This window comes from Phocoena phocoena, chromosome 18, assembly GCF_963924675.1.
Source record: "Phocoena phocoena chromosome 18, mPhoPho1.1, whole genome shotgun sequence".
In the NCBI taxonomy this organism is placed as follows: Eukaryota; Metazoa; Chordata; class Mammalia; order Artiodactyla; family Phocoenidae; genus Phocoena; species Phocoena phocoena.
In genome coordinates, this window is record NC_089236.1 from 8,785,082 (window position 1) to 8,799,460 (window position 14,379).

General features: G+C 41.1%; 2 protein-coding genes across 2 annotated transcripts in view; one reads left to right on the plus strand and one right to left on the minus strand.

Annotated features, from left to right (window-relative positions):
• Window positions 1-513: 513 nt before the first annotated feature.
• On the minus strand, window positions 514-7,541 carry ZAR1L (zygote arrest 1 like). Its single transcript, XM_065896151.1, has 4 exons — window positions 6,782-7,541; window positions 6,187-6,279; window positions 4,344-4,418; window positions 514-833 (listed from the first exon to the last, which is right to left on the minus strand). The coding sequence occupies exons 1-4, from the start codon at window positions 7,517-7,519 to the stop codon at window positions 690-692; spliced, it is 1,050 nt and encodes a 349-aa protein (XP_065752223.1). The 5' UTR covers window positions 7,520-7,541; the 3' UTR covers window positions 514-689.
• A 2,695-nt stretch (window positions 7,542-10,236) lies between these two features.
• The window catches only part of BRCA2 (BRCA2 DNA repair associated), a 52,566-nt gene continuing 48,423 nt past the window's right edge, over window positions 10,237-14,379 (plus strand). The window contains 2 exon segments of the mRNA XM_065896305.1: window positions 10,237-10,303; window positions 12,835-13,080. Of these exon segments, the coding sequence (XP_065752377.1) occupies window positions 10,237-10,303; window positions 12,835-13,080 (313 nt within the window).

A 14,379-nucleotide genomic window follows, 5' to 3' on the forward strand; every position in this document is an offset into this window, starting at 1 on the left:
GCTCCCCCCTCTTCTGGCAGGTCTCAATTCTCATGTCATCTCTTTTCAACAACTCTTAATAAAAGAGTCACTCTATTATAGCCCCGTTTCCTTCATTGCACTTAACACATCTGAATCTAAGAAAAAATCTAAGTAAATCTAAAGCCGTGGAGAATGGACTAGTCTACCTAGGTTCAAATTCTGGCTTTACCCTGTAACCTCCCTGTGGCTCTCTCTCCTCATCTGTTAAAACAGAGTATAATAAGAGTGCTGTGATGAGTAACATCAATGCCTGACATATACTAAGTACTATTTAAGCATTTGCTATAATGATTAGGTACACTTGAAGGCAAGGACCTTGCTCCTGATCGTCTCTATATTCCTAGCACTTAGAACACCCAGTGTACAAGTTTGTCAAATGAATGACTGTTGTTCCTCTTCATTGTTCCATTCATATTAGTGATAGGATCTACCATTTTCCCAATGTTTTAGTGATGTTTTTACCCCGGATCACCAATTAATGTGTCTTCATGGTCTATTTTACATGCATTTATTTTATTCTATTCACATCGACAATTGTCATACCACCTACAAAAAGTACAAAAGCCTAAACCATTTTCCAATACCAGGTCAGAGCCAAGGTGCAAAAGAGGAACTATACAGTAAATTACAAGAAGAGTTCAGGTGTCCCGTATGAAGCATGCTGCCTGTCACATGATGCATTTAAAGCTGTAAATATTGCCACAGGAGAATCTCTTGTCTTTGCAGCGGCCACACAGCTCCTGCCGATGAGGCCTCCTTAGATCGATGTGTCTTTTCTTTTGAAGACAGGAACAACGAGACTTTGAACAGGTCTTTTGAAAAGAAGCAACAGTTTGGGGACTAAATGATCAAATTAGTTCTTCAAATGTAGTCTTCAAATGAAAATACTTTTCCCCACCACCCCATCCCCGATATCTTTCTCCTCCTTTGAATCCTATGAGAAGTCCAAGACCAAGTTGTACAAAACCACTCACAGCCCACTAAATGTCATGCATTTTTCAAAATGAATGATCAGACGATATTTAAGAGAACATTGATGAGCCAGTCCAGAAGATACAAGAGAAAAGGTTTAAAAGTTAGAGTTTTGTAGAGTCTCTTCATTATACAGGTCTCTACATTTGTAGCCAGGTGGGAGTGAGCAGTGGGTATTAAGTGATTTGATTACCTAGACTGGAACATTTAAATACTAGAGCAGTGATTCTCAACCAGTAGTATTTTACCTACCAGCAGACATCTGGAAATATCTGGAGAGATTTTTGCTTGTCACAACTGGAGGGAGGGGTGTTCTAGAGGAAGCTAAATATTTTCCTTCCAGTCATGCCTAATCTCTGCTGGAATTTGAAGAATTTTTAACCATTATCCTATTCTGTCTTCTGATAAATAAAACACACACCCCATGGAGACTGGTATACTACCCTGGTCCACCTTCCCAACCCTGCTAATCTTTGAAAATTTATAATCACTGCTCAATTTTCTGCATATGTCCATAGCCAAAAAGAATAAGTAAAGCTTTACCTTTTATATTGTGAAAATAGGCATTTTTATTTTCCAAATGAGTGTCTCAGATATGATTTATCAAATGTACTGCACTTACATCTTCCACTCTCCCGTTGATGAGTATGCATCCTTAAGAAAATTCTAATAGCAATACTCACATGTTGTTTACTCTAGGTACTGCTCCAAGCACTTTATATAAATTCACTTAATCCTCATATCACCTTTATAAGGAAGAAAAGGCTTAATTCAAAACAAATTTTTTTAGTTAAAAAAAAAATCAGGATTTAGTCTAAAGGTAGGTTTCTGGTTTTAGCAATGGTGGATTAGGTAGTTTTGACCAAATCTCCTACTTAGGACAACAAGAAAAGCTGAGCAGAGAAGATAATAATTAAAAACAAGAACTACTTGAAGGCACTGGAGAGATACCAAAGTATCAGAGGAGGAAGCCCAGATATAGAGATGAGCCTGACATTTGGGACTGTTTTCTCTCTAAAGGCAATTCTGTAAGAGGTGAAAGACAACAGGAAGCTGAAAATGAGTTTAACAAGTTGATGAGGCTGAGGGATAATCTTAAATATGTCAAAGTAGGAGAGACCTGGTAAACAATTCAGGTTTTGTGCTGGGACCCTGAAGGGCCCTGAAAGGCTACACCCTAAGAATAAGAATGAACCCAAAATTGACCAGCCTTCAACTGCTGAAGCCCAGTTTCAAAACAGCTCAACCCTGATTGGAAAATAGTAATCTGAAATTGCTAGTGTCCCCATCTGCCCAACAGAAGCAAACAAGTCTTCTGTGAAAAACAATACTATCCTAGGCCTCGAATTATCACTATAATTTTTCATATACAATATATAGCACTCAAAAGTAACCAGGTATATAAGGAGACAGAACGACATACTCGAAAACCAAGCAACGTGAAGAGGATAGCAACAGAACCATAGAGGATTAAATTAATGGAGTTTTATGGTACGGATTTTAAGAAAATGATGCTTAATATGTTCAAAGAGATGAGACTGATATTTCCAACAAAGAACTGGACGTCACTTAAAAAGACATAAAAATTCTAGTACTGAAAAACACAGTAACTGAAATCTATAACTGAATAGGTAGGTTTGACAGCAGATTGGAAAGAGCAGAAGGAAAAATTAGAGAAATGGAAGATAGTTTAGTAGTTGCTATCCAAACGGAAGCAAAGAGAGACAAAAGCTTAGGAAATACAGAAAAGAGCATAAAAGAGATAAGGGATATGGTGAAAGGTCTAATATGAGTAATTAGAAGAAAGACAGAATGGAGGTGGAAGTAATGTTTTTAAAGATAATGGCTGATAATTTTCCAAGAGTGATAAGTCTTCAAGCTACAGATTCAAGAAACTATGAATTGTAAGCAGGATAAATACAAAGAAACTACAATTGAGCATAAATTGTAAAACTGTTGAACACCAAAGCAGAGAGAAATATCTTAAAAGCAAACAGACTTAAGAAGGTGAGAAAGTGAGATACATTACTTCAAAGGAGCTGCAATAAGACCAATAGCCAACTTTACAGAAACAAAGAAGGTCAGATCCTTAAGGGGCAGAAAGAAACTACTGCCAACCTAAAAATTTTATATTCAGCAAAAATATCCTTTAAAAAAGCTATCTAGACAAAATAAAATGTGTCACCTTCAGATCTGCATTACAGGAAATATTAAAATGTGTTCTTCAGGTATAAGGAAAGTGGTCCCAGATACAAAAAGGACCTGAGAGCAGCAGAAAGGGTAAATATGTAGCTAAAGCTAAATTAATTATGACTATAACAAATAATGTCTTTTAAAGTTTAAAAATAACATACAACAATAACAGCAAAGAAGTTTGGATGAAGTGATAAGGAATTAGTGTGACCTAAGGTCACTGCATTGTCAAGGAGAGGTGAGATTGACTTATCAACGTCTACATAAGTTGTTAAAGAATCATGCTGTATGATGAACATCAAAGAAGAACATTAAAGAATGAATAACTGCCAAGATAATGGGAGAGGTTTTAAAAAATCAATTCAAGTGAACACAAGAAAAAGGAGTATAATAGTAAGAAAATATATTTAAATCCAAAGTAATTATAGTAAACAGACTAAATGAGAATGTCAGACTAGAAAATCTAAAGATAAATCATTTATAAACGATTAGACTAGTTTTTTAAGTTATTTATTTCTTAGTAGTATAAAAATGTTAAGTAAGTGAAGGATTTAGGTTAAAAAAAATTCTTGATTATGAAAATCAACTATGTCACACTTTTCTGAAAAGCTTCAAGAGATGTCTCCTGCAAGCTGTTTTATGTAAGGGCTAATCGAAATCTGTGACATCCTAGACCTTGGGGACACCATGGAATCTGATCACAACTCTAATACTATCTGCCCAACCTTGGGCAAGTTATTTTCTTATTGAACTTTAGCTTTCTGGTCTGTATCATGGGAATAACATCTGCCTCAAAGGTTAGATTACAGGAGATAATGAAAAGCACTTGGCCTCAAGTTTGGCACATAGTAAAAGCTTAATAAAGGTTACCTGTTAAATTATTACATGCAGACTATACACAGGGTGTTTGAGGAAAAACACACCACATACATAAACACACCACATAAGGCAACTTAAGAGTAAATCTTCCCCTTCCCCCCCCCCAAAAACCTAGAATTAATGTTTTTTCTAAAATATTATAAAAATTCAAACATACAGAAAACCTAACACTCCTGTACAGATATCTAAGTCTATCAAATCCTAACATTTTGCCACAGAAGCTTCATGCTTAAGAATGAAAACATTATAGATACGATGGAAATATTCTATTTGCTTACCTGGCATTGGATTGCTTCTACTCGATAAGGGTTAAAACTCTTTTGGCATTTGCAACAGAGTTGTTTGAAATAAACCTAAAGAGAAATTTGTCTTTTATACAAGTTTATAGGTACTCTAGGCTCCCAGATCTTAATTTAAGTAATCCATTCCTTCACCTTGCAGCTTGCTTTTGCCCAACCTCTATGCTGAAGTCTTAAGCTCTTCTAGTGCTATCAGTCACTTTTTCTTATTATTTGAACCTCATTTTCCTTACCTGTAAAATTGAGACAATACCACTTCCTTTTTCTATAATTCTGACAGCTACCCAATAATGTACACAAAGTACCACAGTAAAATTCTTCAGTGAGAAGTAGCTATGATAACTTTATTCATCGTGCAGGCAGAACCCTTGACGTGCTCCTTCTGTCCTGGTCTATTTGTCCCTACTTTTTCATTTTTTTCAGTATTTCTCAATTTGAAATTTAAATTACTTATAGTTACCCACCAACACACGTGGTTTCCAGGCTTTGTGCATTTTCTTGTGCACTTTCTCTCCCTTCCTCACTTGGTGAACTCCTATTTATAAACCTTTAAAATCCTGCTTGGACATCAAGATGCCTTCCCTCTGGCAGGGCTAATTGTCCCCCTCCTGTATCATTTCTGTACCACTTCCATGCCACGGGTGCCAATGCATATACCACCAAATCTCATTTTGTCTGCGTCACTCCTATCAATAAATTTCTCCAGGATGAGTTCTATGTCTTGTTCTAATTCAGTGTTTGAATTAAACCCACTGTTTCTTTTCTAGCAAGAGGAGGAAAGTAATTTTAGTTTAGTTTAAAAATCTATTTGCCTCCAGGTTCTAGTAAATGGCTAGGTTAAAAAAAAAAACAACAACAACCAAGTTTTCATTCAGGTGGTAGCATGCCTCCTTACCCTCTCCCTCTACAGTCCTTAAGAAGGAAAAGCAGTATCTAAAATGCAACAGCACAGGGGCCTCAAACTCAAATGCTTGTAGAGGTGAATGAGAGACACCAGATGCAGACTGCTGTGAAATAAAGGCCACATGCCCAGTGAAAGGAGACAGAAGCTGCTCAAGTCCAGCCTACTGCTCTCAGACTGAGAGCGTTTAATGACCAGAGTCTGACGGTTCAGGAAAATCTGGAAATGCAAAATGTGGAATCTTTCCCAGCCTAAATATGTTGACAACTAATTCAAATTAAGGCGGGGAGCCTAAATAACCAAGTCTCTCAAGGTTAACCTTTACAATAAATTATTTCTCTCATTGCCCCACCTTGTGGACAGACAGTGGAAATTTTCTAGAGCTAAGGCCCAAATTTGTTACAATATACCAACTAAAAAATGATTATAGGGCTTCCCTGGTGGCGCAGTGGTTGAGAGTCCGCCTGCCGATGCAGGGGACATGGGTTCGTGCCCTGGTCCGGGAAGATCCCACATGCCGCGGAGCGGCTGGGCCCGTGAGCCATGGCCGCTGAGCCTGCGCGTCCGGAGCCTGTGCTCCGCAACGGGAGAGGCCACAACAGTGAGAGGCCCGCATACAAAAAAAAAAAAGATTATAGCAAGTCCCAATGTATACAAGTTCATTTAAATAACCTGACATTTTGTCTGGTGCAACTACCAAACCAAATATAACACCAGGGTTCAAGAGCTCAAGAGCTCTTGTGGACAGCCCAATTCAGTTCAATCCAAACATTTACTGAACACTTGTTATGTGCCTGGCACGGAGGCTGCCAACATGACCAAGACAGCATTCTAGTCATGCTCCATTAGGAAACATGTTCTTCCTCCATGTAGCACCTGTGCCCGCCCATGCTCTCCCTTGTCCCACTCACTTTTACTTACCTTATTAGTTCCAGAAATGCACCACACATAAGCACTCTCCCATCTGGTCTTACAATCTTTACAGTGAAAATAGCCATATTTTGGTTCTAAAAACTGCAAATAAGGAGGAAAAGTCCTTTACTATCTTGGGGTGGTGGGGAGGGGGGTTGCGGATAAAAAGCCAGATCCTTCTATCCTTGTGGCTTTGTATAAGAAACAACAAGAAGCCTCCTTAATCTCATTCATAGCTATTCTCAAGGTCACTACGTGAACTCAGCTCTCAAGGATTGATTACTCTGGGACGCTTCTAGCTGCTCTCACGCTTTTCCAATCTATTTTCCCCAAGGCCATTAGCACCACCTGCACAAAACGAAGATCTGATCACAGATTTCACAAACCTGAAATCCTTCTTTGTCTCATTTCCAATAGCTATGGTTCCCAAACTTTGGGTTTTCATAGGCTTAAAGTTGGCACCCCATTTTACCAAAAAATTAAACACACACACATACACATAGGACATGTAAAATATATGTTTGCAGAGAAGATTCTGCTCTCGTTGCACCAGAAATGGAAAAAAAGGAAAGAGAGGGCTGAGGCGAGGGAAGAGAAAGCTCACCTGGAAGTTGGGCTTCCGGAGCGGCTCGCTGGCGTCTCCCTGAACTTGCTTGCTCTTCCTTTCCCGGGGACTTGAGGCATCTTCCTCCCCCAACTCTTCCTGTTGCCGGAGTTCCTCCCGCTGGTCCTCTTCCGACCTTGGTGTTGGTGGCGGCAGCGGCGGCGGCTGGCTGGCCTCGGGAGGACCCGAAAGCGCCTTCCTCTCCTCGTCTTCCCCATCCTTCTGCAGCCGCACCAGGCCCCTGCGGCCCATCACTGGCGAATAGACTCCCCAGGCTGACAGGGGCGCCTTGTGCCCCGTGCTGCCCCAGGGGGAGCGGCTGTGCAAGGTGCGAGGCCCCAGTGAGCATTGCACGGACTTGTCCACCCGGGGGTTCACCTGCACGCCCACCTCCTTGGTGTCGGCCTTGCACAGACGCAGGCTCAGGCTGGGGTTCATCTGGGAGAGAATGGCCTTAAGCTGGGCCCTCTTGTAAGGGTCCACGCAGTAGTCGGAGGCGTTGGAGGGCACCAGCAGCCCCGGCCTGGCCAGGAAAGCGGGGGGACCGTTGTTGTGCCTCCAGTCGGGCTGTTTGTGCTCAGAAAGTCCAGGCTGGCCCAAAGGCAGCGTGTTCCCGTAGCCCGGGTACAAGCTGTAGGGCACACGGACCAAGCGCTCCATCCGGCCGCCGTGCGCCCAGGCGCAGCGCAATATCCTGGGGCAGTTTGTTTGTGTCCTTGTTTTGCCTTCCACCTTCATCCGCCCCCTCTTTCTCCAGATCAAGTTGGTTCAGGTTCTTCCCAACCTTCTCCATTTATTTCTGATTCTGATGGGTGCTGCTTCCTATTACCCTAATTGGAGGAGGGAAGGCGATCTCCCTACCTACTGAGGTCTAATTGCCACCTCATCCCTAATTGCTTTTTTCTGTCTCTTCAATTCACTGCTCCTGAATCTTTTTTCAAAGCTGTTTTTCATTTACCTTCTTATTCACACACGTTTTAATTAGCAATTCATTAATTCACTATTCCCACAGTGACTTACCATTTTAGAGACCCTGTTTTAAAAGATACTGTACCTCTAATACGAGCAGTAAATTATTTGAGCTGCCTCACTATAAGAGTGAGTATAAGGAAAAAGGATATTATGGCAGAGCTAAAGAATGTAAAAAACCTGGTACTACAGGAGCAAGGAGCATAAAGTTATGGGCAGAGTGTGGGGAGGGGGGGAGGGGGGAGGAACAGTGTATATAGTGAAAAAATATATTTCAGAGGGTTGTATGACATACCAATAGTCCACTCTAGTGGACCCGCCCCCCAAAAAAAGTGAAAAGCAGCAAATTGTTCAGATTTAGAGGTCAAATGCAGACAATCACAGGATAGTTAAGTATCTGAAGTTACACAGACTTGAACTGAAACCTGGGCCTTGTTTATCACTCAACTTACTTAACTAGATAACTCAGATTCCCCATCTGACAATACTAACCAACTTATAGGATTATTGTAAGAGTAAACGTGATATCCTTTATAAAGCACAAAGCAGAATAACTCATAGATGTTCATTAAGTGTTAGCTGTTATTGGGTAAGGATCCCAGGCCCATGTTTCTTTGCTATTTAGGCCTAGATGATCATAAGCTTTGGTATCTGTCTGTACTGGTAAGGCTTCCTACTACAGCAAAGGATTATGATCAAACTAAAATGACACCTCAGGTACCAAGTAGAGGCCACTCTTTTTCAAATCCACGGTTGCTTCCACTGTTTACTGCTCAAGAGCCTTCGGAAAGCAGCAAGGCCCATGAGCCCCTCTCAGCTCCAGAATCCAGCTGAAGGCTTCCTAGGTACTACAATAAACCTGAATTAAGCCTTGTGCTAGGCATATCACAGACCCCGTGAATGATGAGACTGCCGTCTTCCAGGGCAGTTTGGAGGGGAAGTTAGGCACAAAACAGTTGTTTGGTACCCTAGGAACGTCAGGGATACTACGGAAGCCTGCAGAGGGAACTAACACTGCAGGAGGCCTGAGGTGGGTTTCACACTTTTTCAAGCAGGGAAACTGGCTCAGAGGTTTTGAAATCCTGCTGCCTAAGAGCAACACGCGGACTAGAACCAATGTCCTCTGGCTTCAAATCTCAGCCTCTTCCACTCTTTAGCGAGCACTCAGCCGGGAAGGGAGTTATCCACAGCCACGGACCACTCTGGGGTTTTCTAACGTCTGCCCACTTGGGGGGACGCCCGCTTTTAGGACAAAACAGAGACTTTTCACAGACCCCAGGCCACATTCGAGGGAGACCACCCAAACGAGACATGGAGCGAAGGGGGAGGAGGCGGTGAGTATACATAGGGCGTGGTGCCTCCAAGCAGCGCGGCCTAGTAGTCTGAAGGCTCAGGAGAAGAGAACGGGCACCTCAGCTCCCTCTTTAGCGGCTCGGAACTGACTGTCAGGCAGCCGAACAAATATTCGCTTTGTTCACAACTGGAGGCGGCGGCGACGCGGCCCGAGTTTGACTTCCGGGTGGCGCGCGCGCGCTGCGTGCAGCGTCATGGCGTCATCGCGTGACGTATCCCGTGAGCGGGCTTTTGGAGCGAGAGTCTGAAACCCGCTGGGCGGGGGTGGGACTGTTACGGCTCCGCGCCGTGTGTGTTGTCTGGGTTGGTGGGTCGCGGCGAAACGGAGCCTGCGGGGTCAGATTTCTGATTTGAGTGCCGGCGCACGTTTTGTCAGCCTACTCTGGACAAAAACAGCTGCACCTCTGAAGGCGGTTAGTATTCGCAGGGGTGGAGACGGGCGGCGGGGAGTGCCTCCGGTGCCCGGGTGGGAGCCGGGCCTCGGGCCCTCACTGGTCCCTGCCCACCCCGCACCGACGGGGAGAAGGGACCCGCTCCTCGGGGCTCGAGGGCGCCCCTTCCCCGGGACTCCATTGCCCAGCTTTGGGCGCCGCTTGTCCCAGACGTCTCAAGCTGAAGTTTCCTTAATTGGAATCACGATGAAGTTACTTTCACGGAATATTGCTATCTTGGAAAATGTCCTAGAGCCTGTGGCCCACTGTATCTGCCTCAGTCCCCGGGTAACTGCTGTGTTAACGAAGATTTACTGATTGGGAATTGTCAAACGGTGTTGATCTAATAGCCCTCGCTAACTGCGCAGCCACTAGCCACACGTGACTAGTTAATTTAATAAAGAGTAAATAATATTAAAAATTCTGTTCTTGAGTCAGACTTGCCACATTTCAAATGCTGAATGTGGCCAATGGCTGCTCTATTGGACGGCACAGATATACAATGCTCTCTTCATCGCTGTGAGTTCGATTCTTTTCCCGAGTGGGACCGAGGTAAATAAGCATTGTAACTTCAGGCAGGTTTACCCGCTTCCGCTTTTACCTCAGAGTCACTTAAGAAGGACTGCATCCCTGTGAAGTGTATTTTGGTGTTCTCTTTTGCAGACTCCGTTACCAAACGTTGGAATAATATTGTAGATAAAAATGCCGATTGGATGCAAGGAGAGGCCAACATTTTTTGAAATTTTTAAGACGCGATGCAACAAAGCAGGTATTGACAGATTTTATATAAATTGATCGTTTACATTGAGAAAAATTTTTTCAGAAAAATGTGTAATTATGCATGCTTGCTGAAAAAATTCAGTACTTCATGTTTTTGTTTATACTATAAACTGTGCTTTATGGAGTCATAAATCAGGAAAATAATCATTTACAGTTAAATGATAAATATAGAACCTGTAGTGGATAAAGAGGAGACTGACCCCTTGATTAGCAGAATTGTTTTTAAAGCAGAGAACTTCTAGCAAATCAGAAGCACTGGTAACGTTATAGCAGAAGTTGTCAAACTTTTTAGTCTCAGTTCTCCTTACACTCTTAAAATGATTGAGGACCAAGAGCCTTTGTTTATGTAGGTTACCACATTAGAAATTAAAACTAAGAACTTAAAAAAAATTAATAAAAATAAACCCATTGCATATTAACATGAATAACATGTTTATGAAAAATAACTATTTTACAAGAAAAATGTGAGAAGAGTGACATTATTTTAAAATTTTGCAGTTCTCTTTACTATCTGGCTCAATAGAAGATAGCTGGATTCTCATAGTCATTTCTGCATTTAATCTGTTACAATATGTTGTTTTGGTAGAAGTACATGAAGAAAACCCAACCTCACACAGCAATGTAATTAGAAAAAGAAGTATTTTAGTAGTCTTCACTTAACTATGGGTATTTTTCTTTGGTACTACTCGAAAACTTAAGGCAAGTGGTAGTTTCTCAAAAGTTGCAATGTGGGATCCGAAACCATGTAATGAATTTTTCATACTCTTCTTACATTAAATTCAATTAGTCTTTCTTGTACCTTGAATAAATCTTTTATCCATGTTGTAACATCATGCGTGGATTATTTGAAAAATATTAATGATATTCCATATACTGACACATTGCATTAGACATTATTAAAAAATCACATTGGAGGGCTTCCCTGGTGGTGCAGTGGTTAAGAATCCTCCTGGCAATGCAGGGGACACGGGTTTGAGCCCTGGTCCCGGAAGATCCCACATGCCGCAGAGTAACTAAGTCCGTGTGTCACACTACTGAGCCTGTGCTCTAGAGCCCACGACACAACTACTGAGCCAGTGAGCCTCAACTACTGAAGCCCATGCACCTAGAGCCCGGGCTCCACAACAAGAGAAGCCACCGCAATGAGAAGCCCTTGCACCGCAACGAAGAGTAGCCCCCGCTTGCCACAACTAGAGAAAGCCCAACGCGCAGCAACGAAGACCCAATGCAGCCAAAAGATAAATAAATAAAATAAAATAAATAAAAATCACATTGGTTACCTCACTGATCTCATCAGAACAGTCTTTTAAGATTGGGAAGACATCAAGCTCACAGAGGCTGATAGAGTTTTTAACAAAATTCTAATTCTCATTTGAAAGCTCACATGTTATCATTGGAAACAAACTGTTGTTTTCCCTGCAGTAACAGGCCCACTTCATTCATTTTCGAGAAAATGTCTACCAAATCACCCAACTCAGAATAACTTAGTCGTCCTTTCTTGTGAAAATGGCTTTCCATGAAAAGTGCTAATTCAGCTCACAACTCATCACATGAGTGCTTTTTCTATACAACTCTTGTGCTTAAATATGCAGAAATGCTTTATGAATGCTTCCATTTTTGTCACAGAGAATATTAAAAAGATGTGCCCAAGGGTTAGGCTTTAATAAAACTAACTTTTGCTGCCTAGTTAAGGACACTTTAAGTTAAACTTGCTTTTTGTTTTTTTTGGCCGCACCGCGCGGCCTGTGGGATCTTAGTTCCCCGACCAGGAATGGAACCTGTGCCCCTGCATTAGAAGCATGGAGTTTTAACCACTGGACTGCCAGGGAAGTCCCGCGTTTTTGTTTTTGTTTTTTTACAAGTGCATGGTGATGAAGAATACAGTGACTCCTAGTACAGTTTGTGGCCACTGCCTTGACTCAGGCAAAGCTGTCATCAGTTTTACCCACCAGTGGTGTAAATGTCAATGTTGGGAAAAAGGCAAATGATGGCTAATATTATTATGAAAATAGTTTTGACCTTATGGACCTCTTGAAATGGTCTTAGTGACCTTCGCCTCAAGTGGTCCACAGACCACACTTAGAGAACCACTACTTTAAGGATAGATCACAGGAGAAATTTTGTCTTTCTCTTTAACAGAGAATCTATTCCATTCAATTTGTGAGTCTGTATGTCTCTTGTACCTATAGACTTATCACAGCCACTTATGTAGTATTGATAATTACTTGAATTGTATCTGTGGAATGCATTCTTACTATGGATGATTTTTGTTTCTGAGTCGTGAATATGAAAGAAAACTTTAGAAGAGCTAATATAGGTAATAATCTCCTTGTAACTTTTGTAAACTTCTGTTACACCTTACTACAGATTGATAAGAGAACAGATTAATGATCCTGTTTAATTAGTATTCCTTAAAAGTAATCCACAGTCAAAATCTCAAGCAATTGTAATCTTTACTGGCTCATGGATTTTATTGTGTCACTGATTAAAACCCAGGTGGGATTTTAATTTTTCTTACAGATTTAGGACCAATAAGCCTTAATTGGTTTGAAGAACTTTCTTCAGAAGCTCCACCCTATAATTCTGAACCTTTGGAAGAATCAGAAAATAAAATCAGCAGTTATGAAACAAACCCATTTAAAACACCACAGAGGAAACCTTATCATCAGTTGGCTTCAACTCCAATAATATTCAAAGAGCGAGGTCTAACTCTGCCACTGTACCAATCTCCTTTAAATGAATTAGATAAATTCAGATTAGATTCAGGTAAGTAATGTGATGTGGTTGACTAGAAAAAACATGAACTAGTAATTCAGACAAATTACTGTTAAAAATCCCAGCTCTGTTGTTACCTGTGTCATGTTGGTCAGCTCAACCTGTCTGGCCACACTTTCCCCACCTGAAAAGTGGAAATGTGAAAATACTACCAAGGTTTGGATTAAATAAAATAATGTAGGTCCTTGATAAATGTTTCTTTTCCTCCTTCCTTTGATTAATATATCCTGCCCACTGAGATTTGCTAAATTATGTCATTCCTATACAAAAAAACCTAGGGCTTGTTTTGATGTTGAACTAAACTGTATTTCTGCAGGCTATCACAGAGGACAGAGATTCTTTTTAACAGTTGCTGTAAGTGTCTTTTGATTCGGTAGCACTTTCTCGGGCCTGTGTGCCAGATGTTTGCAACTTATCATGTAATAAGATTATATATTCATTTAAATATTTATTACCTGCTTGATTTAAGTAACATACTCTTCCTTTCTTTGGAGTATTACTCTCTAGTAAGAGGAATTAACAGTACACAGATTAAGTACAGTTTAGGGTTGAATGTGGTACATGCCAAAAGAACAAAAAGTATAATGAGAGTTAAGAAGAAAGAAAGCATAAATAATATTGAGGGCAATTAGGGAATATTCAGTTGAATTAAACCTTGAAGAATAGATGAGATTCAGAAATTTGAAGATGGAGTAGAGTGAGCGTGTTCTAGGCAGAGGGAAAAACATGAGGAAGAATATGTAGTTTGTGAAGTTAATAGCAAGGAATTCAGACTGTTTGGAGTGTTGCGTGTTTGAAAGGGACCAATAAACAGCCTAAGGCTAAAAAAAGCAGATTAGAGGCAGACATTGAATGCCAGGCTAAAGAAATTGAATTTATTTGATAGGTTGTTGAGCAGAAAAGTCACATGCAAATTTAATCATGCTACTTCCTGCTTCAAACCTTTGATTACCTCCCTTTGCCCTCATGATAAAATCCAGACCCCTTAATATGATTTACAAGGTCCTTTATAATCTGTTCTCTCATTAACTCTTGCCTCATCTTGCCATAATTCCCCTCCCACCCACCCTCAATTTTCCATTCATTTGTACTGAATTTCTTTCTGAAACCACCATGCTCTGTGGCTCTTTACACACTGTTACCTCTGCCCAGTACTTACTTACTTACTTCTTATGCTTTGTCTAGCTAACTGACAGATCTTGACTTATCTCTCTGCTTCTGGGAAGTATTGCCTATTGCACTCATTTAGCTTCCAGTGAAGGAGACTTAACATAAGCAATTATCCTCTGA